The sequence below is a fragment of the Mesitornis unicolor genome, unplaced genomic scaffold (genome assembly GCF_000695765.1).
Source record: "Mesitornis unicolor isolate BGI_N332 unplaced genomic scaffold, ASM69576v1 scaffold2803, whole genome shotgun sequence".
Taxonomy (NCBI): Eukaryota; Metazoa; Chordata; class Aves; order Mesitornithiformes; family Mesitornithidae; genus Mesitornis; species Mesitornis unicolor.
In genome coordinates, this window is record NW_010173809.1 from 1 (window position 1) to 27,218 (window position 27,218).

General features: G+C 49.6%; 1 protein-coding gene across 1 annotated transcript; it reads left to right on the forward strand.

The window, feature by feature from the left end:
- Nucleotides 1–409: 409 nt before the first annotated feature.
- SPG7 (spastic paraplegia 7 (pure and complicated autosomal recessive)) lies at nt 410–26,659 on the forward strand (the record flags this gene model as incomplete). The annotated part of the gene is made up of 15 exons (XM_010180832.1): nt 410–512; nt 2,022–2,111; nt 6,632–6,882; nt 7,815–7,954; nt 10,025–10,127; nt 11,437–11,562; nt 11,870–12,032; nt 12,731–12,904; nt 17,966–18,090; nt 19,294–19,396; nt 20,405–20,515; nt 23,742–23,857; nt 24,935–25,091; nt 25,587–25,750; nt 26,582–26,659. Coding segments are annotated over 15 exons (2,004 nt in total), but the record flags the coding sequence as incomplete, so codon positions are not given.
- Between the last annotated feature and the right edge of the window lie 559 nt (nt 26,660–27,218).

Genomic DNA, 27,218 nt, shown 5'->3' on the forward strand with positions numbered 1-27,218 from the left:
GAGCGGGGAGGGCCGGCCTTGGGGCGGGGTCTCGCATCCCCTTTGAGTACCGGGGAGGCTGCCGGGCTCACCGGGAGGGGACCCCTTGCGCCTCACGGAGCCCCGAGCAGTGCCTGCCTGCGGGGTCCAGGGTGCTACCGGAGGGCAGGGGGTGCGTGGTGACCCCCGCGGCTCCGACCTTCAAGACAGGGCACTGCTTCGGGGGCTTTTCAGGGTAGAGCAGCCCAAAGGTCCATGATTTCAGTCTACAGAGCTGTAGCTTGGGGGAAAAAAACCGTGGAGAGAACACCTATAGTGTAATAAAACAGAAAACGTTGGTTAAAGGGTTTTTCCTAACTTTAGTCATGCTGGTTCATTGCATCTCCTGTGATACAGGCACCCACCACATTTTCTTTATCTTCCTCCTCAGAGCCTTCTGTCACAAACACTTTCCCCCACCCGTCGAGAGCTCAGTGGAGTCCTGGTGAAACACCGCGTCATTCGGGATCCAGTCCGGCTTTGGAATCTCTTAGGTGAGTCCTGAAGAGCAACTGTGCAGGTGGAAGAGGGGAAAAAGCTCTAATTTAGTGAGTGTTGACTTTTCCTTCACTGCCTGCGTTCCTGGCACTGAGATAAAGCCGCTCTGCCCTTGGCTTTGCGCTGTGTGCAGGGGTTCTGGGTTTTTGGTTGGTGACAGGGATGAACAGTGGCAGCTTTCCACATGGAGCTCAGTGTCGTTAAGCACTTGAGTCATTAGACCTAAAAACTAATTTACAAACTGCAGACTGGAACATAGGAGGTTCCACTGAAATTGGAGAAGAAACTTCTTCTCAGTGAGGGTGACAGAGCCCTGGCCCAGGCTGCCCAGAGAGGTTGTGGAGTCTCCTTCTCTGCAGACATTCAAAACCCGCCTGGACGCCTTCCTGTGCAACCTCATCTGGGTGTTCCTGCTCCGACAGGGGGATTGGACTGGATGAGCTTTTGAGGTCCCTTCCAATCCCTAACGTTCTGGGATTCTGTGACTTTAGAGGCTCTTTCTGTGCCTCATTAGCAAAGCCTGAGAGGAAAACATCGCTCACCTTTGTCAGAAATCATGACCTTGTTGAAAGCCTTGCAGTGGAACAAGTTAACGTGTGTGTTATAAAATGTTACCTGAATCCTTCCGTCAAAAGCACAGCAAGGTAAAACAAAGGCAGTTCTTCTCCTCACTGCCCTCCTCAAACTGGGAAGAGGAGTTTGCTGATGCCTTTGAGGTCTGAACAAAGCTGGTCACAGCGGTTCTGGCCGGTGTGGACCTTTGTGAGCTTGGGCTGCTTCACCTCCAAGAGTTTTGTTTCAAGTTAAAATAGAACTGCGTGCACAGTGTTTCAGATGGCAGCGCATCCTCTAGCAGGGGACAAGCAGCCCGGTCTCAGAGCTTATTCCTCTTTCCACACCATTCGTGAAAGACCACAGGCAGTGGAAGCTGCTGTCCTCAGCTCAGTTTTCCTTCTCAACTTCTTGCGTTTTCCTGGTGAAAAAGCCTCCCCTTATTGTTTTGTAGCAGCAACCGAGAGCCTTGCTGTTTGTAACCTTATTTTCTTGGCTTTTAGTAGAGTCTCCTGACAGCATTTACAGAGAAACCTGCGTTTAACTCCAGCACACGCATTTCCTTTCATAAGCATTGACAGTTCCTAGCGTGAGGCTGTTCATGACTGACCTGACCAGCCTTAACCATGGCTTTATGCCTTGGGAAATGAGTCCGTGTTCCAGCACTGACGAAATTTCTCCTAATTCTTCTCTTTGCCACATTAAAATGTGAACAAGGCCATATTTTGATAGCATTGTCTATATGTATGTCTGTATTTTATCCTTCCCATGACTCCCCCTGGCGAGGCTGTCTCGTTTCCTTGGCACACGACCAAAGCTTTGCGCTGGGGTGGATGTGGAGCTCGGCTCTCTCTGCATTTGGAGCTCACACGTGTGCCTGCCATCCTCATTTCCCCCCTCTCGCTGTCCCTGAGGTCTTCTGGTCCTAACTCCTCAACTCTGCTTGCCTGCAGGTAGCACTTACTATTTTACTACTTCAAGTTCTCAGCGGAGTAACCAGAAGAATGGAGGATTCAAGAAGAAATCTCCGCAGGAGGATGAGGGTATGTGTGTGCCAGCAAGGTGTTTAATGAAACGAACCTGCTGTGTGTGAGGAGGGAGGGCGGGCAGCGTGGGAGATCCACTCCAACACTTCTGTGTGGGTGCTGTCACCTGTACCTGTCACTTGCCACCAGGAGCTGGTTTGGAGGGGTATTTGGGCTTAGGTGATGGAAAACTTAAGGCTTAAGACAGGTCCTGAAACCGATTCTCTTTCTGTGCTGCTTTGTGTCCTGTGCAAATAATGTCATTGGTGTTTGCCTGGGTCGTGCTGCTGTACCGAGGGGAGCAGTAGTGCTTACTGAGGTTTGCTCTGGAGGCTTTGTTGCAGAGCATTTTGACTTCATAAATAATTTAATTCATGCAAGAATTTAAACTGAATTCTGGTTTATTTTTCTTATTTCATTTACCTTCACTGTGGATGTGTCTCTACTTCCAGTGATGTACAGAGCTCAAAGTAGACTCCTTAAAGACTTCTTAGCTGTGTTAGTAATGGCACTGGCTCAGAATTTTTCTCTATTTTTTAAAACCAGTCTTCCTAGACACTCTTTTGTACTTCCTAAGCCCTGGGCATCCTGCTGTTTAAATGAGCTTTGTCTCACTCGATGTGTTCTGGAAACTTGGGATGATGTTGAGAAGCAGAGGAGTGCCCTCTCTGTGCCTTAGGCTTAAGGAGGTGAGGAGTTTAATGACACTGATGTGAGGGGATGCAGGGGAACAACTTGAGCGTATGAGACAAAGACTTGCTGTGACTTCTGACAGGCAGAGCTCTGATCCTCCTAGGAGCCCCTGTTACCACCTCCCCGTGGGTTTTCACCAAATGCCAGTGGATTTGTGGGCGTTCCTTCAAGTCTTGGTATCGTTGTCAACTTTCTGCAGTTTGACAACAGCTGTATTCCATTTTAAAAAGGTCGTTTCACTCTTCTGTGCAGAAAATGCTTTGCTCCTTTGAGTGCAGGCCCTTTCCCTCCAGCCTCGCAGGAACTGCAGTGAGTGCAGAGGTTTCCAGGCTCTGGATAAGGTGTTTTCAGACTCTGGTGTCAATTTTCAGCTGTGTAGTCCCACAGCTGAGGGCATGTCCTGTATCTGTGGGGCTGGTGGGGCAGTTTCTGATGTCAGGAGTGGCCCAGGTGAAGGTCTCATTCCTCTGTCTCAATAATTTCCCTCATTTTCCGATGTTAGCTGATGCTTGCAGAGGTCGGTGGTGTCTCGAGAGCTGGTGTGGCTCTGTGGTGCCACTTGTTTCCTCGGCTGAGCCTCACCTCACACAGTCAGAGGGCTCCAGACCTGTGAGCTCTGCGTTGCAGGGCACTTGGCATCGTGTTCAAGTCACGTAGATTGTAATATAATTTTATAAATCATATGATTAACTTTTCTGTGGGTGTGATCAGATAACAGAGTAGCTTGGCTTTCCCTTTGTTGTGCTCAAACACAGCGGTTGCATCCTCTTGGGCTGTCTGACCTCTGAAGTAAAGCAGTCGGCTGCTGGTGGCTTTTAGCCTGGCTGGTGTCGTTGTAATGGCTTTGCTGGTTTGACTGGGCTGTTTGTCACTGAACTGGGCTGAATTTTTCCATGGGATGTGGCTGCAGGTATCAGAATCCTCCTTAAAGAAGCCAGAGCTTAGAGGCTGGAGCCCTTAGCGCTTGCAGGACCACACAGGGTGTGCAGCCTGGTGAGGTATTGTAGCAGTTCAAATCAGTAAACAGAAACACGCCGTGTTCAGTGGCCTCTTTTCTCCTGTGATTAATGGGGAGCTCGACTCGGGGAGGTGCGGTGCTGCCCCACGTCTCCAGGGGAATGCTCCTCTCTGCAGGAATTATTAACAGGAACTCTTCAAGCTGTCACCACAGCCCCTTGCAAGGTTTGAATCAGAGTTCACATGTGGGGTTAATGGCGAATCGTTGCCTCATGGAGGCTTTTGGAGACTCAAAGGCTGGAAGAATTCCCATCGCTGCTGCTTGCGAGTGTCACATCCAGTCCTCATTTACTGACTGCTGGGGGATAGCTTGTGGAGCGATGTGAGGGGTGTACTGCAAAGATGTCCTGCTTTACACAAGCTGGAAATAGATTGATTTTGTCCCTAATTAAATACAGAGTAGAGGGAACCTTTGTGTTGTCTTCCAGCTTTCTAGAAGTGGTGTTTCTTCCTGAAGTTACTCAGCTGTAGGTTAAAGGCCCTAGACAAGCCCGGTTCCTAGAAACTGGAGAAGCTGCTTGTGTCGAGGTGTCTGATGGGCAGCTTTTACCCCCTGGTGATCTTTTTCTGATGGTATCCTCAGTTGTGTGTGCTTTAGAGCATATTATGTACCTCCTCGCTTTGAAATCTAATTCAGAAAGGCGCTTTCTAATAACTGACTGCCACCTCCAAGCGGCTTGCACAGCCATAGGTGGACTTTGCTGGTACTCACTTCTTGAGAGTCGTTTCTTTTCTCTGTAGATTTCTTTTTCATTCAGAACTCGCTCAGTTTTTTAGGGTATAGCCCAGACTGGTGCCTCTATCGTGCTATATTTTAATTTGCTTTAACAAGACTAGAGTGGGTGTCACCCTGCAGCTTGGTGATGAAGTGCTTCATTGTAATAAAGCTGGATCTAGCAGGTAGTGACACAGGTGAGGAGATGGCATCGAAAAACCACGTGGATGGGCTGGGCACAGCGTCTGAGCTTGAAGTCCTGACCTTACCCAAAAAGCTGCTTTGTTTCTATTTAGGAGCGAGCCTTTCCTGCTAAACGTGGAGCAGAGCTAGGAAAGCAGTGACAAACGACGCTGCGCGTCTGAAGGACACAGCACTTTTTTTAGCATCTGCCTGGGTCACGCGTTTGTCCCTCGGTTTTGGCGCAGCGTGCGTGGGGTCTGAGCGGTGGCCGCTGTCAGAAGATCTGGTATGAAACTGCAAATCAATCTCCTGTGGGCTGCAGCAGGCAGATGCACGGGCAGTCCAGCGCCGCAGAATTAATGTGTTTCTGGTGTACAGCAGCATTTATGTGTGCCACGTTGCTGCTGATGCCTATCGAGAGCAAGTGCTAAATTGGAGGATAGAACAAGGGGAAACGGCCCCAAGCTGTGCCAAGGGAGGTTCAGGTCAGAGCTAAGGAGGAAGTTCTTTACTGAGAGGGTCGTCAGAAGCTGGAACAGGCTGCCCAGGGAGGTGGTGGAGTCACCATCCCTGGATGTGTTTAAAGAGCGGGTAGACGAGGTACTTAGGGATATGGTTTAGGGGGTAGACAGGAACGGTTGGACGTGATGATCTCAGAGGGCTTTTCCAACCGAGCGATTCTGTGATTATATATCGGGAATATCTGCATGTGACTGGAAAGAGGAGGAGATACTCGTTGTCATTTAACTCCAACGCTTGCTAGCAGCTGACATTGGTCTGCGTGGTGCCTGCCCTTTGCAGACCACGGGGTTTTAAATTTGCCAACGCAGCGCAACGTTGGGAATCTGAAAAAAAAAAACCCAAGATTTTATGGCAAATACTTGCAGTAAGCCATCCCTTTCCTCATGTCACCAGTACAGGAAAGGCAGGGGAAAGCACATCCAGCGTGGGAATCCCTCTTTGATTCAGATCCTTAATGCGGACAGGCTGTCACATCTTCTGAAACGTGAGGTTAGCTGTAGAGCAGGGGAGAAAAGCTGCAGTTTGAAGGCTGAGAGATGGGTTTGCGGTGGATTTCTATGCACAGGTCAGCTGCCTGTCGTATCTCCGGGGCTATTTCAGATCTACTGCAGATGCAGATGTTGTTTTAGGGAGCGGAAGCGTTGCTGGTCTGGGCGCAGCATGCCAGCGGATCAGGAGCTCACCAGGAAGCAATTATCTCCTGTAATACTGCGCTGTGAGATTTCCCAGTGACGCTGGGACTGGTTGTACTCACTGCTCGTGTTTTTCCGGTGGATGTGTTGGCAGCAGCCTGAGGAGCAGGCAGTGTACAAGTGTGTTGTGTAGAAGTGGGCTATCATTATTCTTGAGTGTGATTTTTAGCAGCATTTGATGGGTTTGTAATGGGTTTAGTGGACTGTGCACATCTGAAATCTCCTGGACCAGGATTAGGCTGCCTTGAAACAAAAAATGCTGATCAGAGCTCTTCAAAACAAGTCCAAAACTGCTGTCTGTACACCATCAATAACCTCTGGAAGCGCAGAGCTTGCTTTGGCTCACTGGGTGCTTGTGCTGTCGTAACCAGGGTTTGACCTGGTGCTGCTCGGTGTGTGCAGCTGAGGTCTGACAGCCCGGAGGCCAGCAAGGTTTGGGAACGTCGTGCGATCCCCAACACTGACCCACGTGTGTAACCTTGGGCGAGTCACACAACCTCCTCTGTGAGCCAAGCCAGGGAATTACCTGTGCAGTGTGACTTAGGTACTGCTTGAGCCTGGTCCTTCAGGAGAAACCAACCATGCAGGAAAAACCACCCGAAAGGTGCTGTTGTGTTCATCTTTGTCACCGAATTGTCCCTTCTTTGGGTCAGAAAGCTCTAATTACATGCTCATGTGTTGGTTTTTTTTCCTCTGCTATCTTTTTTTTCCTAAAGAGGAGGAGAAACGCAGGAAAAGGGAAAATCAGATGCATCTGGAACGCTTACGGGCTCTCCTCATCATCACGTTCATCGTGCTGATGTTGCGCTTCACGGTCAGCGAGAACAGAGAAGGGACCAACATTTCCTGGAACTACTTTGTGAACGAGATGCTGGCGAAAGGGGAGGTGCAGAGAATTGAGGTGGTGCCCGAGAGCGATGTTGTGGAGATTTACCTGCACCCCGGAGGAACCCCGCACGGACAAGTTGTGAGTGGCTTTCTGCACTTGGAATGAGGGATTATACCATTGAAAAGAATTGAGCTAATGAGTGTAGATGGTTGGTAAAACTCTAGCAGGTAAATTTGCTCTTCATTAATTTTTCTGTCTTCTATTTGAAGTTCAGGGGACTTCGTATCAACCTGGAAACTAAGAGTTTTATTTTAAATTGTAAAAATAATTAATAATGACCTGGAAGAAAATGTTACATGTGTCTAAAGCCGGAAAAATCCAATAGTTTTTTTTTCTACTGGCTTAAATTGATGTGAGAGAAGGTGTCTGGAAGATTGTGAACCGTTATTTGTTTCAACAATCTTCTCCTGTTTGGATTTTAGTTTCAAACGTTTTGTCAGACCCCATCAGACTTCCTTCCCAAATCCTCCAACATGGAAACAAAGCCAGGTTTGATCATGTGCTTGCTTCCAGGAGTTGCCACTAAAAATCATTACAAACTGGCTTGAGAGATTAAAATGCTGTTCTTGGACACCTCCTGTGTTGTTGGGTGACTTGTGCTTCCTTCGCAAACTGCTGGGTGTAATTCATGTCTGACAGACACAGGACCAGGATCCAAAAGCCTGAGTGGAGCACAAGGCACCTTCCCAGGGGTGCAGTTTTTCCTGTATAGTACAAAATTAGGTGTGAGCCCAAGGTGTTGGTGTTATAAACCCAGTTATACTGACTGCATCCTTCAGCTTGCCTACAAAGGTGTTACAACCCCTTGTTGTAGAGAGCTGAGACTTAGTTCTGGACTTTTCTGCCTGGAGGTGTTCCTGAGTTCATGTGGAGCCCTCGTGCCAGCTCGTGAGTTCATTGCTGTGCTATCAGAGGATGTGAACAAGGCAGTTGTACCCCATTTCTGTGTTGTCATTGCTGTATCCTCACGCTGCAATCCTGACGTGCCGCTTTTGGTGTCGTGTCCCCAGAACGTTACCCTGCTGTACACCATGCGGGTGGCAAACATTGACAAATTTGAAGAGAAGCTGAGAGCTGCGGAGGACGAGCTGAATATTGATGAGAGAGAGAGAATCCCCGTTTCCTACAAACACCCCGGCTTTTACGGAAAGTACGCTGTCAGTTTGTGCTTCCTGTTGATCTTGCATTGCTGACAACATCCCTCACGTGGAGAAGAAAGGCCCTTTCAGCTAGATATTGTTATAAATACAGAGCAAAAAAGTGGTCCTGGTTTTGGAGCATGTACCCCATCTTTCAGAAATAGGCATGGTCTAGATGTCCCTTAAGGTTTCAAAAGCAAGGGTCCTGAGGAGGGGGTTGGCACTGCAGCACGAAGCAAACCAAGATGTTTTGGGTCTGAGGGAGTTCTGTGCCAGTCGCTGTGCGTTCTTGCACAGCCGAGCGCTTCTTGTCCTTATAATCTATGACTCAAGTGCAGTCCTGGCTCCACGCACCATGTTACGCCCTGGTCTGTGGAGAACACTCGTGGTGCTGAGGAGCGCTCCAGCTGTGAGCCGTGCACTGAGCAGAGCAGCTTTGATGCTGGGATACGACATCTCAGTGAGAGAAGTCCTTCTGTTCAACTTACAGCCCTCCTCTGTTACCTGAAACCAAGATCCTTTGCTTAAGAAAATAATAAATTCTCAAAGCTTTTAATTCTTGCTGGGCTTGGCCAACTCCTCCTCCATCACTGACGGACGTTACGGTAGCACAGGAAGATGTAAGTGTGGGGAGAGACTCCAGCATTAAAATCACTTATTCTGAAGTATTAATGCGTAGAGTTTGGAGCACGATGGCTTTCCTGGGGATGGCCAGTGCGTGTGATTCCTCCTCCCAGACACCGTACCAGGATGTGAAACCAATGTCCTGTTCGTATATGAATGGATACCTGGGCTGGATTTTTTTCTAGTTATATTTGCACGTTTTTAATACATGGTTTACATGAAGAGAAACTTTTTCTAATTGATCATGCGGTTTGAGACCTTCAGTTGAAATTCAGAACTTGCCAATTTTTTCAAACTTGTCTATAACAGGAAGAGCAGGGTTAGTCAGCCGCCAACACAAGCTGCTTCCCCTGCCCCTGCAAAGAGAGTATTTCTTTGTAAGAGCTGTTACAGGGTCTGAAGCCTCTCAAAGCTTGATGAATGTCTGGATTTGAAGGTGTGCTTGCAGCTTGGATTCGGTTTACTCTGAGATATGGGCGCTTGATTTGTTTCAGAATTAATCCTGTTTGCATCGCTGGCAAACTGAAGGTGACTTTCAGTTTCCAGTGTTGCCTGGGTTCTCTGAGGAGAAACAAATGCAGCTGGGAATATAGCATGTGCTGGTCCCCTTGCCTCAGTAAATCATCCCTCTGTGAGAGGTGGAACACGCATTCCTCGTTTAAAGATAAGACCCAGAAGTGTGGCGAGCCCAGGTGATTTCACAGGCATGTGAAGCAGAACAGAGTCCCACAAATCTCAGCCTGTCATCGACATCTGGTCATTTTTCCTCCCGTTGAAAGCATCCTTTGTTAGAGCTCACAGGGTATTTGTCCTGTAACTGTATTAGACCTGCAGTGCCATCCCTGCTCCTCATCTCCCTCCTGACACGATTGGTATTGCAAAGGATCCGGAAAATTGATGATGCTGGTTGCTGTAGCGCATCCTTTTGACATAAAGGACCTCTGAGAGACTTGACCAAGGAGGGCCAACCAGACTGGGTAGAGCAGCCTCTGCACTGGGATTTCTGGCAGGATTAAGGGGGTTGGAGTCTTCCTAATGTTGCCAGACACAGATCCCTCTGGACAGACTGCCAGCCCCACTGGATTCTGCCCTGGGGGTGATTTGGCTGCCCAAAAGGTCCTGTTTGGTTTCTAGGGAGCAATGCCTCTGAAGGGGATGATGGGGTTGGATTTCTTCCACAGCTGTAGGCGGTATTTGCCAGTGTCTTCTGTTTAACTTCTCAGGTTATGTAGTTGTTGAGGGTTTTGGTTTATACATACACACACTTACATATACATACATATAGATACACATACAGAAAAACCTGTAAAGGTTCCAATTTTCAGTCATATCTACTCATTACTGCACTTGTAGCCTGAACGTCAGGACCTTTAAAATACTGAAAATAACTATGTTGAGTAATATTTACAAAGTTGTGGCCATACGCTTCAATTTGTACCTGTTTTTTGTCCTTCTAGTGATGTCATTTCCCTGATAGTGACACTCGTGGCCGTGTCCATGTTGTGGAGCATCTTCCGCCTTATCAGGGTCGCAAGCCGGGTGGGAGGATTTAACGCCTTCGTGAGTATCCTGCCTCTTGATGTTGTTTTTCAGCCTGTGGGTAGCCTTCTTGTCTGGCCTGATATCCCCTTTTCCCAGCAAAATCAGTGCAGAATGAGAATTAAGTGGTGCCAAGGACTCTCCAGTCTTGACACATCTTGTGTCCTCATCGTTTTACTGGGTTGTATGGTCACTGGCCTTAGCTGAGGCCCTTTCTTTCCCCAGTGGCAGGAAGGGCTGAGCTCGGTGAATTTGCAGTCCAGTTTGCTCTGCTATTTTCAAAGCCTGTTAATGAGTTGCAGCTGCAGATGGTGTTTTTCGCTGCGTCCTGCCAATATGCCTCCCATACAGCCAGAAGTAGGAATTGCTGCTTTCTGCAAAACGAGTTCTCAATTTATAAAATATGTTCAGATTCTGGATTTCATTATGTGCTGGCCTGTTCCGCTCATGCCACATGCCTCGCTTGCAACATCAGTCAGATCTCCTCCTCCTCTCTCCCACCCTTGCCTGGATCAGCTGGTGAAACTCTGTATACAGAGCGCAGCCCGAGGTGCCCTGCCATTGACCGCAGGGATCTGGGGCTGAAGATGTGGTGAATTCAGTCCTTTGTTAGATTTCCCGCTCGGTCTCCTCTGCATTTCTCTGCTGGCTTTGGGATTCTCTTCACACAAAGGGATGCAGCTGCTCAGAGGAGAGGAATATTTTAAAGGGGTGTTGAGTAATGAGGACCTTGAGAACCACGTTCTGCCCTTGCATAAGTGGGGACAGCCAGGCCCCTGCGTGTTTAACCCTTCATTTGGGTGAGCTGATGTTTCTGAGGCACGACAAGCTGTAAACTTCCTTCTCAAAGAAATAAATTCAAGTGGTTGTTTTCAGTAGAACATAACGAGCAGTTACAAGTTGGGCATTTAACTGAATTCTTGTGTTGACTGTCACTGCGGCTTAACACGCATCAGGAGCCCAAAATGTGGTGTCTGTTAAACTTGAGGACCTATAGTTCTGTCCCGGGTTGTGTGACAGCACTGGGCAGTGGTGCAGGATGTCTGTTTATATCCGTTTATGGACAGTATTGGTAATTATTTATCACTGACAGTTATTTACAATCAATACAGATTCCTCAAAACTATGCCTGTCCCATGTGTATTAGGTTTATTCTGACTCTTTTAACAATGTGGATAAAGTTTGTGTCAGCAATCCTGTTGTGCAGTGTTTCCAAAGCAAAAGTCAGTACAACACGGGAGCGTGGGTGGGTATTTGAGTTTTGTTTGTTAGGGGCAGCTTGTCCCTGTGAGTCAGAGCTTGTCTTCAGTGCCTGTGCTTCCTTCCACAGAACCAGCTGAAAATGGCTCGTTTCACCATTGTGGATGGGAAATCTGGAAAAGGAATTGGCTTCAAGGATGTAGCGGGAATGCACGAGGCGAAGATGGAAGTCAAAGAATTTGTGGACTATTTAAAGGTATTTAAAAGTATAACAAAAGAAGTGCTTGCTACCCATCTTCTTGGCTAGATGGCTGACCTGGGGAGGAGGGTGTATTCTCTTCATCCTTCATGATACCGAGCAGCCTCTGTGTAAATAAGCTGACAGCTTTTTATGCTGTGATCAGCATGACTCAGTCTCTGTGTTTCCGATTCCTGAACAGGAATGCAGATGTAGCTGCTCCCGTTAGCAGCTCAGAGTTGCTCAGAGAGCTCTGGGAGGCCATAATCTTGTACAGAAGCTTCTGGTGAGCTGTGCATCTGACAGAGTTGTGTTGTTCCTGCAGAGTCCTGATCGCTACCTGCAGCTTGGGGCCAAAGTGCCCAAGGGTGCCTTGTTGCTGGGGCCGCCGGGCTGTGGGAAGACGCTGCTGGCGAAGGCCGTGGCCACAGAAGCACAGGTGCCGTTTTTGGCCATGGCAGGCTCTGAGTTTGTGGAGGTGATAGGAGGTGAGCTGCTCAGGACGAAGGGGTGGAGGTTGTGTGGTCTCTTGTGGGGTTGGAGGGTGCTGGCTGGGCCTTTTGCAAAGGTTTCATCCTGTCTTTGCGTGGGGAGGGTGAGTTGGATACTTCTATTGAAAATATCAAAGGTTTTCAGTGGTATTACTTAATTATGTACTCTCTGAAATGCATGTCCCCTGGATTGCTGGTTGCTGCTTTCTGACAGCATACGGGCACAGTTCTTCACCTGGAAGCATCATCTCTGCCTTCCCTCAACCTGTCATTAAAGCCACTGACTGAGGCTTCCTTGTGTGGGAGTGCTCATGGATTTTGTGCTGCTCCCTGCTGATGGAGAGAGTGTGGCCTCTTTGTGCCTTGGGATTTCCATCTTTCTCCTTTTCTTCCTTCCTCCTAAATCTCTTGAAACCTGACAAGGCTCGGTGTGCAGGAAAATGCTGAATATTTCTGTTCTGCCCTGTGGAAGGAACAGGAGCTCACTTTGGGAGCTCAGTTTAAAAACCAGCACGCTCTAGGAGGAGCTGTGCCTAATCTGAGTTCTGTGGCTGTTTCTTTGTGCCAGGACTCATGAGAGAGGGACTGTCGTATGCAGAGGGTTTGCCTGGTGTTAAGTTGGGGCCCGTAATACTGCTTTCCAGCTTTGCTAAGTTCTAGCTACAAGGCTTATTTCTTCTTCCCTTCCTCTATAGGTCTTGGAGCTGCCAGAGTCCGGAGCCTCTTCAGGGAAGCCCAGGCTCGTGCACCCTGCATCGTGTACATCGATGAAATCGATGCTGTGGGCAAGAAACGCTCCACCAACGTCTCTGGCTTTGCCAACGCAGAGGAGGAGCAGACCTTAAACCAGCTGCTGGTGGAAATGGATGGTCAGTATTTCTCTGTTCCTTTCTCCAGCACAGGGTTTGTGGAAGCTGTGTGCCCAGAACTTCACATTGACCCAGGCTTTTCTGCAAAACCCTTAGGAATCTCTACAAGCACCAGCGTGAGCCCCTGTACCCCATCATCGGTCCCTGTTTCTGAAGGCACTGTAGCATCTCTGTTCATCTATCCCTGGGGGGTTAGGACTACTACCTTAGGTGCCTAAGGAAGCGACTGGGCTTAGGACACATCTCTGATCCGTGCTGTGACTAAGTTGTGGAGATAACCATCTTCAAATCTAGACATGTATACAGGCTTTAAAGGGCTTGGGGCTAAATCTAGTAAACTTTAAAACCCCAGAGCCAATTGGTTTCATGACTGTACTGGAGACCCTGAGTCAGAGGAGAGCCTGTGCAGTGTCAGAGCCAGAGCGAATTTGCACCAGCAGCCACGTGAGCATTCACCTTCTAATAAAATCAGCGGAAAAATGTGCATTAGAGATCACGGCTGGCAGAGGGCAGCAACCCCTAAGACTGTTACTGTAGTAAACGGCTTCAGTTGAGGAGTTTGTGTTCCCACTGGCAGTTGGAGAAGAATTATTTACGGTATTGGGGAACCAGGAGAAAATGAATTGGCAGCAAGGGCACTGCTGTTTGTACAGGGTGACGCTTAAGTCCAGCTGGCCATTAAACATTGCTGGTTGCTTGCTGTATTGCATCTAAGACAGGTAGTGGCTTAAAGCGTATTAAGGTTTAAAGTTGAGTTCTCCCAGAGGGACAGAAGCAATATAAAATATTAATTCTCCCGTCCTTTGACTTCCTCTCACGTTGTCTGCCTGACTACAGGATCCCTATCTAAACAGAGAGAGGAGCTTTACCAGCAGGCCCTGGTGTGATGCCACACCTCTGGATGGTTTCTGGCTGTACTACATCTGGAATTGGCCCTTTGCACACACGCTTTCACACCAGTGCCAAAATGAGTGATCCTTTGGCTGGTCTTAGTCACAGCTCTGTAGAGCCTGCAGCACTGACCCAACTTGCAACGTTTCTGTTGCTAAATCTTATTATTGCAGAGCAGGGTAAGGAAGAGCTCCCTACCTACCCATCAGGGAGTGTTTGTGTCACTGCTGTTTTGTGGGACAGAGCTGCTTTTTCCCTTGGCTGTAAATGTGACGCTTGTCTCACCACACTCTTCATATGGAAAACTAAAAGCCACCCTCTGCTAGAAGCATCCTCCTTTCTCCAGGCCTCGTTAAAGGGGTTAAAACTGTTTGCTTTCCTACTGCATGTTTGCAGTGAAAGGGGAATGCAGCCCTGCTGGAGCAGAGCACACCCTGCAGTTCAGCAGCGAGGAGATTGCTCTGGAGTCAGCCCTCTCTTTTCAGGGAGAAGAAGCTCTTGTAAAATTGTTTTCAGCAAAGGGTAAATGTTCTGTAATTCTGGATGCCTGCCCTTGCTGCAGGAGGAGGAGAGATCGCAAGCAGGAGCACAGCGTGGTACAGACAGGGTAGAGTGGTCCTGCTCTACAGAGACCTTCCAGACCTCCCTCTGCTTCAGCACCAGTGCTGTGAAGTTTCTGAAGGAGAGGAATGAGCTTTTGTTTCTGTCTAAACAAGACAGAAATCTGGTTATCAGGGGAACATGATTGAAACACGCAGTGCTGTGCAGATAGCAGCAATCACCTTAAAAACATGTGTGCTGTTCCCTGGGGCTTGGCACATGCCCTGACTTAGGCCAGACACGTAAATATACTTGGAGTGGATGTCACTGTTTACAGCTGTGTCTGTAGTAGAAGGTTTGGGCCATTAGTAACACTCACAACAGCAATCCTGGCTTGGTTGGGGTTTTCTGTTGAGCCAACAACAGGTTAACACTGGATTAAGTGGAGGCCCATCTGTTGAGGAGTGTGTAGTGAGTGCAGTCCACATCTCCATCCCAAAAATGAAAATACCTGATTTCCTCCAGTCTGTAGAAATTGGGCACGGTTTCTGGAGTATTTTCTTGGTGAGTCTCAATTCAAAAATCAGGGCACAGCTCTGTTGGAAAGTGAGTTTAGAAGATAAATGTTATCCTCAGTCTGTACTTTAATAGTCCCCTGTTTGCTGTGTGCTGCCTAGGTTATTTTTAAATCTATATTGTCTCATACTGATCATACAGCCCCTCATTCTGCTAAATGCTTTATCAGACACACACAAAAACCAGCCCAAGGAGTTGATAATGTCAAATGGGAGGCAGCTGGGGAGGACTGGGAGGAGCATGGGCTTTCTGTTGGCTCACACTCATCAGCAGTGATCTTGGCACGTGTAACTGAGCACATTACCTAAACAAAATCTGAAGTGCTGTGTGCATCATGGCAAAACAGGTCTCAGCATGGTAGTAAATAAGGTTTTTTAGGAGGTTAACGGCTCCACTCAAGCAGAGGAGTGGTGTGTGTTTGCGATGGGGAAGCTGTGAAAGGGAAGGTTGAGAGCTCTGGTTCAGCTGAAACTGGTGGTTGAAGTCGTGCAAGGCAAGGCCATGGAACCGAGTTAGCTATTAAATTGAGAAAAAACTGTGCACAGAAGTCGATCTGTGAGTCATCAGCGGCGGTTGTTGAATCTGTGCGTCCGAATGGGATTACTCAGAGGTAAGGCAGAGGAAGAAAAGGGGGGTCAGAGCTGCATGGAACCTGCTCTGCGTGCTGGAGGAAGGATGAGGACAGAACAATAATGCCATTATGCTGAGCTATGTGGGATGAATGTGTAGTTTGAGACTCGCTATTTCTGTAACGCAGATTTTGGAGTCATTGTAGTGCTCTTCCTGCAAGCAACCTTGGTTTCCTCCGCTCTGACAGCTTTCTGCGTGCTCTGGAGGCGCCGGGAGCCTGGTGGGAGAAGGGGAGGGACCGGGGGGAGCCTGCGTGCACAAAAGCCGTTTTTAAAACCGGAGTGACACATGTGCTCCAGTCTTTGTCAAAACAGGTGCCTGGGTTGAATAGTGAATCTTCCCTCACAAACTGCAAACAAGCGGAAGAGGAATGTGACCCAAATTTCTCCTCTGTTTCGGAGGAGCTCGGCAGCCCTGAGCTGCTGTTTTGTGAATGAAAACACAGGACGTGTTTTGGTGGCAGCTCCACACCCAAAGCCCTCAGACAAGGCCTCTCCCCTCATCTGTGTGTGCGTTTCGGACCCCGAGGCTTCCCTTACAAAGGTGACCTGGTTCACGGGTGACGTTCAAAAGGGTTCTGGACAAATGGCTGGAGAGTCACACAGTGCCATGACGCAGATGAGGCTCCCATCAAAGCACCGTGCTGTGGCAGTGGGAAGCAGAGCGCTCGCCAGTTCACGTGGACCCTTTTTCCCCCTTTCCTTTTTAAAGCAGCTTCATTTGCAAACATGGCAGATACCAGGGTGCTCTTCAGGCTCAGTTTTCAGAGCTGGTTCTCATTTGCAGACGTGACTGAGGTGGTGTTTTCGTAGGGGCTGATCTTTGCCTGTGGAAGTCAAAGTCTGTGACGTTCCATTGGGAACAGCGATGGATGCAAATTGGAGCAGCATTTTGCACTGCTGGGACTTGGGAGCAAGTGGGGCAGAAGCTGATGTGAGGAGGACGCTCTCAGTGGTTCAGGGTTTTTTATATTCGTTCCCATAGTCAGACCTATTTTAAGAGCCTTAAAGCAGATAATGCACGGTACCACCTAATCCCGCCGTGTGAATGAAGGCTGCGATCCCCCAAGAGCCTGCCACTCTCTCTGCTTATTTGTCACGCTCCGAGGTGCGGTGTAATACACGCCTTGAAGAATGGCCGGCTTCATCCTCTGCAGGAGCTTATAGAGACAGCATCCTGCAGGGAGGAAGAGCTGAGGTTCGCTGTAGCTGACAGAGCCGGTCCTCTGCCTTACCTGTAACCTTAATCTCTCCGCTCAGCTCTTGCTCTCTGACACATTTGGCAGCTCTGGCGGCGGAGCTGGAGGAAGCTGAGACTCGCCCGGCTCGCGGGCAGAAAGCGCAGCGTGGGACTTGGCAGCGAGGGAAGCGCATGGGACTGAGGTGTCCTTTGGCAGAGAAGGCTGCTGCGTGCCAGGGCTGCCCGATCTGCTCTCGGCAGGTGACTCATAGCCAGGGGCCTGCGGGCACCTGGTGGGATGTCACAAATAAGCAGCGCGGTTCAGTGATTCAACGTGATCTCTGCTCACCACCCAAGCGGCACAACCGCCTGCCCCTTTCTGCCCTGCTCCAGCTGCTCATGCTCTGGCTTCCCCAGGAAGCCCCGGCTGCTTTGATGCCTCCGTGCTGCAGGCCGTTCTCACGCAACCTGTGAATCCTGATGCGCCCTTCGTCTTTAAGACCTGGAGACAAATCCTCTGGCTGTGGCTTGAGCTAGTGTGTGCTAATCACTGCAGAGCTGTTTGGTTGTGGTTTGTGTCCGTGGTGTGAGTTCTGCAGGGTTGGTCTTTGCAGTGCTCTGCAGTACACGTGGGTACCTCCTGATGGATAAAAGATGAGCGAGAAGACAAAAGATCAAGTCGTGCTGTGACGTGGCCCTTGCTCAGACAAGGCTCTGTCCCCTCTTTCTGCATTAGCTGAGCAGGTCAGAAGAAAGCCTGTCCCTTCCCTGGTGATGTTGGTGGCCTGTCTGTGCCTGAAGGCTGAAAGTAAATGGAAGCTAGAAGGGCTTTACAGAGAAAGACTGGGGAGGGAAAGGCAGTTTCAGCGAGCAAACAGTGTTTGTACAACCTGGAGCTAAAGGAGGAGGAGTTGGCTTAAGCCTGGGAGCGAGAAGGTGTCTCCTGACTCATCAGAATAAAGAGACTCTGTTCTGGTTTCCAGCTGGAGAGATTTCCAAAAGTGGCAAAAGGAAAGGTAAAAAACAGTTTTAAGCCAAGGCTCATTCAGTGAATGAAAAGAGAATTTCAGAGCATCCATGGTGACCAGAGACTGGCCTGGATGACCTGGGACGTTCTTTCCTCTCCTGTGCTCCCAAAGAGGAGACTTTCTCTGCATCCTGCCTGCCCCGTCCCTTGGTGAGCCTGCAGTGCAGTATCTGTGGTGGTGAAAGCCTTCACCTTTATTTCTGCTTGTTTTTCTCCAGGAATGGGAACTACAGACCACGTCATCGTGCTGGCTTCCACCAACCGTGCCGATGTCCTGGATAACGCCTTGATGAGACCTGGGAGGCTTGACAGGCACATCTTCATCGATCTTCCAACACTCAAGGTACGTACCCACTGCCCTGTCCTTGCTCTGACGCTAACAACCAAGGTTATTAGTGAGGTTATGTACTAAATTAATCACCAGTCCTTGCTGGTGTTCCACTGGCAAAGGCTGAGCTTGGAGAAGATGGAGATGGTAAGCATCTGTTTGCCTTTATTCTTATTTATGTGCTCCAGATCAGGGGTTTGACACGCTAATGCAGTTTCTTGTTTCTCTCAAATAACAACTCACTGTTTTTAAGCCTCTCTGCTCTGGTATGAGCCTTGGCAGTGCATTCTTCTGTGAGGTTCCCTTAGCCATGCAGAGCGATGTTTGTGTCTCCAGGAAATTGGGAACCACCTAATTGGCGAGTTGGAGCTGAAATCATCATGTGCCTTGAGCACCATTTGTTCTGTAGGTTTATTGTCCTCCCTATCCTTGTGAGGCTCCTCATTTTCCTTCAGGCAGCCTGTTAAGTGACTTTCTCCTTCTGACTGCTTTTTAAATCCATTTACTAGGAGCCTTCCATGTCCGCTGTGTTGACATTTGTAGCGGAGTTTTGGGAATAGGCTCAGCTGCAGTAAAGATCTGTCAGCTCTGCCAGCACAGGCTCTTCTTCTCCCATCTGTGCTTTACTGGCGTCCTCGGAGTTTTCAGTTAAAATACCTTAAATGCCTGATACAATCTGGCACCGGAAGCGTGAACTGTGCAGCTGCCCTGAAGGAGGAAGGGGAAAAACCCTGGCAACGGAGCTCATTGTTTTACTCAGGATCCTCCTGGACCAGCTGAACTCGCTCCTGGGCTCCTGGCCAGCCGTCAGCTCACCCCCACCCTCGTCTGGGAAATGGTCGCAGGCTGAGGAGCCGGTAGATGGGTTTCTGGTTTGCGGTGTGTGAGAGAGCAGGTAGAGGCGGTTGCAGCTCCTTCCTCCGAGCTCTTTTGTAGTGAGAGAAAAGTAAAGACAGCTCAGAGTGAAAGCTGGGAGGGGAGAGTGGCCCTGAGAGAGAAAGCCGTGACTCACCGTAAGCCTCCATACATCTGTTGTGAATTTGAGCGCTGGGTGTTTATCAGGGCTCCCGTAGCACTCAAAGGCTGCAAGGACAGCCCTGCCCTCTGGTGGCAATGTCACCGTCCCTGCTGCCAGAGCTCTGCTCCTTGCCTTGTGTCGGAGCAGCCACTTTGTCAAGGCTTTTGGGCTCAGGCTCAGGTGTCCTCTGCTCTTTGCAGGAGAGAAGAGAAATCTTCGAGCACCACCTGAAGGGTCTCAAACTGATCCAGGACGCCAGCTTCTACTCGCAGCACCTTGCTGAGCTGACTCCGGGCTTCAGCGGTATGAGATGCTGCCTGCTTTGGGGCTGCTCTGCCTGCTTCTGCGCTACTTCTGCAGCTCAACCTGGAGCTTCTTGGTTGCTTGCTTTTAAAAGGGTATTTTGGTCTAAAGGGCTTTTTACTTCAAGCCTTCTCCATCTCTATGGAAATAGTGGGAACCTAACCAGCTCCCTGGTGAATGGAGCTGTGATGAGCAATTGTTCACGGCTGTTTTCAATCTTCTCATGCTCCTGGGACTAGCAGGGTGTGAGGGGTGGGGAAAATACGCTTTTATGATGCCTGGGTTCCTCATTCCTGAGGGGAGGAACCACTCCTCATGCTCTTGTCCAAGCTGTTGAGGATGATAAGCTGCACTTCAGGGGTTAGACTCTTAAGCAGATCTATTGTTACCGGGAAGGCAATAGCAGGAAGGAATAGCAATTACTTTGTGGGTCAGAGGAGAAGTTGGACAGCTCTGCCTGGCTCTTGCACCGAGCCTGTTTCCAGGGTAGGTCCCTGGGAGTTTGATCCAGTGCTGAGCAAGGGGCTCCAAGGTTCCTGTTGGTCTGGAGTTCCTGTTCCCCTCTAACAGGCCCCAGCACGCTGCTTCTCCATGACTTCTTTCAGCAGCCCCCCGCCACCATCACCCACACACTCAAACTCGGAACAGATGTTTTTAATCTTCCGCACAGAGGTTGCACGGTCGCTGTACAACAGAGCAGCAGCCCATGCCAGCCCAGGCTGCCCACGCCACTCCCCTGTTGCTGAGAGCCAGCCTTGGCTTTAGCCCGGTAATTGATTGCTGAACTCTGTCCTCTGTGTGGCAACGCAGCGTTCACTGCCAAGGCAGTTGTGTTGTTCAAATCCAACGTAAACACCACGAGGTTTGCTCTCTGTTCCCAAGAACGAAAAAGCACAGGCTGCTTGACTTCCTTAGGTCCTTCTCCAGATTGGTTCTCACCTCTTCTATCCCCTGAAATCTCCGTCACGTACCAAATCCAGTGTAACTCTTGTAAACTCTTGTCTGCAGGAGCTGACATAGCCAATATATGTAATGAAGCTGCTCTTCACGCCGCTAGAGAAGGTCACAAATCCATCGACACTTTCAACTTCGAGTATGCAGTGGAGAGAGTCCTCGCAGGTGAGTGACCCAGCCATTTCCTTTGTTGTCCTGTGAATATTACACACTTGAGAGAAGGCTCAGGTGAGTGGGTTTATTTGAGTAAGACTGATGGGTCCTAACTGTGCTGTCCTGAAGATCTTGGATGCCACGGTCACGGGAAGTTCTCCTCACATGGATCTGCCTTCCTGAACGTGCAGACAGCCCGAACCAGTAGCTCAGGAGGGGTGGCCAGTAGCAAAACTGAAGTGGGGAATCCGAATCTGTGTGGCTTTTTGAGTTTAAAAAGGTTTTGCTTTTGCTGGAAGTATCTCTGGGTTTTTCTTGCTGCTCTGGACACCTGCTACATAAACGTGAACAGCAAATAGGCCACGCATCCTTAACAGCAAGAAACTAGAGATTTTTCTCTGTGGCCTCTGAGGCCGGGCTTTGATGAAGTGGCAGAATAAACTGGAAGACAGTGCAGTACTGTTCTCCCTCTGAGAACATCCTGCTGGCTTTTCCCTGTCGCTTGTGTGCCTGCCAGCAGAGGAACCCCTGGAGATTCCCCTGCAGCGGGTATTGCAGGGAGGGGGAAAAAGAGTTCCCAGACCTCCTGACTTCACCTGAGGGATTTGAATCTGGTGGGTTTTGGTCTGAGCTGCCCTGTAGCCAAGCTTGGTTTTCGTAATCGGACACTGAATTGCTTCCAGGCTGCAGTGTCATTGCGGGGCAGAGCCCGGCGTGCTGCGCTTCTCTTAGTGGAGCGTGTGGAACAGGATGTTTGTACTGGGTCACTTATTTCCTGAGCCTGGAATTCAGCCCTGAGTGTTTGCTTCATCAGAAAATGCATAAACAGTTCCTCGCTTAGGAGATTATTTTTTTTTTTAATAAAATCCCCGACAGTTTCACCTGCCTCTTAAAAACAAAACCCGTGGGGTGCTTTGGGTGATGGTGATGACCCTTGCACGAAGCCCAGACTGTGCTCCCAGGCATGGACAAGGCAGAAGTCCTCATCAGGACACATGCTTTACTTTCCCATCTGCAGGAGAGAGAGCACCAAACTCCTAGGGGTTTGCTTGGCTTTTCTTTCTGAATTCTACCCTCGCCTTTGCTCCCCAGGCTTGGAAAGATGAGGCAAAAAAGCAAGTAAGGGCACGGGGGATGTGTAGCAGAAGGGAAATCTGGGATTAATGTGGGGTGTTGCAGGGCAGAGACTTCAGCAGTTTCGCTGCTGACAAGCTGACTTGCTTTGCTAAGGCTCTGTGGTGTGTAGGAGGCCATAAAGTCCTTTTGTTGCTTAATCGGATTCTTTCACGTTAGCAGGACCTGGCTGTTTTTCGTAGACAAAGTCTAAGAGACCCCAGACAACCCTGCAGGCTTGTATGTTCAATGTACCCTTGCCATGCAATAGGAACGCCTGGGTTTCACAATCCAGAGCAGCTGAAATGCCCTCTGAAAGCTTTTTCTTGAAAGAAAGAAGCTGTTGCTGCGCTTTCCATTATACGCTTCTGGTTTTAATAAGAGTGGTGTGGAATCAAAAGAAACTTTGCAAAGTCCAGAGGCCCCGCCAGCCTTAAAGCTTTGTGCTGCTGTAAGGGAGGAGCAAGAACTTCTCTCTGGGGTAGTCCCCATTGTGTTTGCAGTTTGAGAGCTGAAAGCAGTCGGTAAGTCAGGTCTCGAGGGAGGGAGGAAACCTGCTGGGACACAGAGGCATTGAGGAGCTGTCTGTTTTCTTGATGGCGTTCACACTGGCCCGAAAAGATGCACCAGAGTTGTTTCCTGGGTTGCTTGTCTCTTAGCTGTGGTAAGTACAGGCCTGCAGAGAGCTTTCCTGCCTGGAGATTACTTTAGGTAGGAGAAGAAATAATCCTTGTAGGCGCACTGTGTGCTGTTGTGAAGAGTGCAGTCCCTCCTTCCTTGGTGGGCTGACGGGAATACTGCCAAAATTCGCGTGTGTGTGTGTGTGTACACACTATATATATATATCGTTTATATATATACATCTTTCTCTGGAAAGAGACATCCAGGCACATGTGCACACACTGCTGAAGGCAGAGTATGGGACTGACTGATGAAAATAAGGCGGCTGCAGTCCATCTGCTGTCCCATCACCATCACGCCTTGCAGGGCACACTGGTTTCCAGGGTCCCCGAGCAGTGATTTTACAAGATCTGCCACACTCGTTTTTGCTGTTTCCTTGTTTAATAAAGCTCTTGACTTTGTTTAAAAATTCATGTTAATAGAATCTTGTTTTCCAGGACATGAAATGAGCTTGGTGTAACGCTGCTCTCGACTCTGCCTGCTCTACCCCCTGCTGCTCCCAGCGCTGTGCGGACACAGCGGCTTTAAAGTCCCGCTGCCTTTTTGCAGTCAACATGCAGAGCTCTGTCCAGTGCTTCGTATGCCCTGTGTTCTGTACTTAACAGATTTTTCTACGTGCTGCAAGCTTTACTTCCATTCAGCTTTTTTTTTTTTAATTTAAAACATCCTAATTGGACTTATTCTGCGTTGCAAACTACTGGGTTGGAAAATAGAGACTTTCCAAAATCACCTTTTTGGGGGAAGTACAAAGTGTGAGTTATGGCTTAATTTGCTGGTTCTCAGGAGCCTGCGATTAAGCTCATACAGAGCGTGTGTGCAATCAGAGGCATTTCTAAGGTCTGGAGAAAGATTTTTGTATATACCCTTGGTCCTTTGCTGCTTTGAGCACTGCTAATGCACAAGAATCTCAGCTGGGACCTCTCTTATATATAATACAACATCTTGTTCCTTTCATGTTCTGCCTAAGGGACTGAAAGACTGTGCGGCAAAATGAGTGTGGGTTTGGGTTTGTTGGGGTTTTTGGGTTTTTTTCCTAATAGTAAACTGACTTGTTGCAGATCTGTCCCTGGACACAGATAGAGCACAACGTCCCTTTGGCCAAGCTGGGAACAGAGCAGAGCTTTGCCTTCTAGAGCTGGGATCTAATCAAACGTTGTATTATTTGTCTAATGATTAAATCCGTTATAAGGAAGAGAGGGGGGAAAAGTTTGTGCCAGTGTTTTCAGGCAATCCAGCCGTGGATTGCTTTCTGCTTCAGGGACAGAGAGCACCTTCCCCGTGTAATTGAGAAGCTTTTGTTTTCTGATTGCACTCCCTAGACCGAGTGCAATCTGAAGCTTTCTGGCTGCTCAGCCACAGGCTCTGCGAGCTTGTACGAGATGATGCCCTCCAGGTTACATCCATTACTGTCTCTCTTATGAGATCCTGCTCTGTGTCCCTACAGGCACTGCCAAAAGGAGTCAGATCCTGTCCCCGGAGGAGAGGAAGGTGGTGGCGTTTCACGAGTCGGGCCACGCGTTGGTGGGCTGGCTGCTGGAGCACACCGAGGCCGTGATGAAGGTAACACAACCACCAGTGCTGTGTAACGAAGCTTGGCATGGGGTGGGAGCAGAGTCCTTCGGGGTTCCCCTCTCCAGGATGTGTCCATCGTTTTGCAGCACTCGAGTTAAATTCTGCTACGTTACCCTGGCCTCTGAGCTTGGAGCTGTGAATCCTGCAGCAAAGTAAATGGCAAATACGCTCGATATCTGTTATTAGGCTCTGTTGATGACAGTGATGGTGCAAAGCTGATTAACCAGCCACAGGAGAAGCCTCGCAGTTAAAAGCCAACTGTAAAGCTGCTTGGAGCAGCTGAGTCTCCTGCTGCTGCTGCTCCGTTCACGCGTTTGCTCCAGGCACCAAGCGCTGCTCCACGTGTCCGTGTGCGCCCCCTTCCCCTACCATTGCAGCCAGAGAAGCCACCATCGCAGGAACTGCCCTGACAGGGACAGAGATGTGTTTATTGGATTGGGGCGCTTGTGAATTTGTCTGCCTGAAGCCCTTCTCTGCAGGGAAAGGCCTCTCTGGCACCCTGGGTCTGTTCTCTCCCATGCACAGCTCCTCCTCCAAAAGCCGTGGCGTGGGGAGAGGTGTGGAGTGGAAATGACAGGGGTGACAGCTCCTTGGCTCAACACCAGCAGCAGATTCACTCTGAAAGACCTATTGTATAAGCTGAGCTGCTGTTAATTAATCTCATTTAATGAGTGGGGGAAATGGCTCTTGTTTTTCTGAAGGCATCCAATCTTTCTTCAGGTAGTCTCAGTAATTCTGGGGCACAGTAAAGTGAACTCTGTTTGGCTTATACCTCCCAGAGCAACCCCTAAATCTCTGGATTCACTGGCTTGCTGTTAAGGACAATCTCCTTTCATTTCTTGAGCAGAAAATACCACAAGTTGTATGTCTGTCACTGAGAAGGCAGAGCCTTCAGTGCAGGAATGGTGACACACTGCAGTCCTTGGCTGTGTTGCTGTGAGTCTGTCTGCCCCATAGCTTTGACAAATGTCACTGGGAATCCAGGCCTCTTCCTCCTGTTCTCCTTCTGCTGCCATAATTGGGAGCTCTTTTGCCCTCTGAACCAAGAGCTGCTCTGTGTTGCAGGTTTCCATCGCCCCTCGGACAAACGCGGCTCTCGGGTTCGCTCAGATTCTGCCCAGAGAGCAGTACCTCTTCACCAAGGAGCAGCTGCTGGAGAGGATGTGCATGGCGCTGGGGGGCAGAGTGTCCGAGGCCATCACCTTCAACAAGGTCACCTCAGGTGAGGAGCCAGACCCTGCCTGGGGCAGGGGCGATTGGGCTGAGAGCCTCAGCTTCTGCTCTTGCTCAGTCCAGGGGTGATTGAGCAAGACACTGAGGGTTCCCATGCTGGGAAAAAATGTCAAATTCCGTGTTTTCATCTTGGGCCTGCGTTTGTGAGCATGGAGGGCTCGTTGTTGGTTGTCACTGCGCTGTCCTGCACTTGTCCCAAAGCCTGAGGCCGCAGATGCAATTCCTGGTGAGACTCTTGGCTCATGGGAGGGCCTGAAGCTTTCAGTGCTGTGTTTCCAGCTACTTCTATCCAAATGGGATAACAGTGGGCAATTCATGCTCCCTGTGAGCTCACTACCAGTAGATTCACTCACTGTTGTGCCTGGGTCCTGCAGTGCATGTGGAGAGGTCCATCGGCAGGACCCAGGGTCGAATGTGCTTGTGCAGGATGTGCTCCTCTTGCTCTCAGCTCACAGCTGACCAGCATTGTATGTCTCACACCCAGGGGCACAAGATGACCTGAAGAAGGTGACCAAGATCGCCTACTCCATGGTGAAGCAGTACGGGATGGTGCCCAGCATCGGGCAGGTCTCCTTCCCGGACCTGGAGACTGCAGCTGGGATCGGTCGGCGCCCGTTCAGCCAGGGACTTCAGCAGATGATGGACCACGTAAGGCCACCCTTGGTTACACATTGCTGTTTGTTCTCTACTTTCTGCTGTTCAGTGACAAAATGCAAGGGACTTGCACCCAAACACTTTGCCCAGTGAACAGTGAAAGCTATGGTCAAGGCACTGGTGAGCTGCTGGGATAGGAGGTGCAAATATTTGGAGAGAGGGAGAAGTGGTTTGCAGGGGAAGAAGGAATAATGTGGGGTGACTGGAGGTTGTTGTGGGCCTGCAGACAAATGCCCAGGTGGGGAAAGGTTCTGTTCTGCTAGCTCTCAGGAGTCCCGTGTCTATCTGAGCACGGCCTAAGACGACAGGAAATCCACGTCTCAGAGTCTCGGTTGCACAATTTCAGTGTCTCCGCTTCCTGAATCAGAGAGGCTATCTAACCAAAACGATGGTCCAGCCCGACTGACAACTGTTAGCCAAGGAGATTTGGCTTTGTTGCTGGAGAAAAACCCCAAAACGTTGCCTCAGTTGAAAAATCAACTAGCTGGAAATGAAAGAAAACGATGGTTGTGCTTCCCTGGGGTTTGTGCTGAGCTGCATCTTTTGCTGCTGGACAGCCTCCTTAATCAGACTGCATTTCCCATCAGCTGCGGCTCCGAGTTGTGCTTACGCAGATGTTTACTGTTCCTCATCGTGAGGACTCCTTTGGCTGCTTTTCAAAGGGTTTATCTGTGTTTTCTGTTGATGGGAACCTCTTTCTGCTGGGCTCAGTTTGCAGATCCCATCGCTCAATTGAGATGTTTCCATCCCTTCATCTCCACGTTTATCCCCATGTGTTTGTTGTTACCTGCACCACAAATCTCTCTTCCTGTCACTGTCTTCTAGGAAGCAAAAGTCTTGGTGGCTCAGGCTTACAGGCGCACGGAAAAGCTCTTACTGGAGAACCAGGACAAGCTGCGCATGGTAAGGTGGAGCTGTGTGGGGGTTTTTGTGTTGTTTTGGGGTTTTTTAAAGGTGGTTTTTGCCTTGCTGCTTTCTGTGCTGTGCAGCTCGGCTGTCGTCGTGTCTCTGTGGCCCTGGGAAGCTGTGCTAGGGCTCATGTTGTGCTCAGGTCCCTGTTTACAGCACATCCCCTGGATTTAGGAGCCTGCCCGCTCCAGCAGCACGTAGTCTGCCTCCCTTCACCAGCTGGTGTTTGCCTGTGGAGGAGGAGGAGGAGGAGGAGAGCTCTGTGGAAGTGATCAAAGCTGCAATTTGTGTCCCCCACCTGCACTTCTCTTGCGCAGCCTCTTGGCAGGGTAATTTCCTGGAGAGCAGACAGCGCCTGTTTTTGTGCAGCCTGCAAAGGCAGGAACAGCTCATCCTTCCGGGTCCTGTGGATGTGCAGGAGTCGGGCAGAGAGATTTTGGCTTTGGTGGAAAAACAGGGGCCAGTCACCTGCACTGACTGGTGCTGGGCCACGCTGCTGGTGACCACGGGCATTTCTCAGAGAACACAATGTGAGGAGTTGGAAGGGACCTGG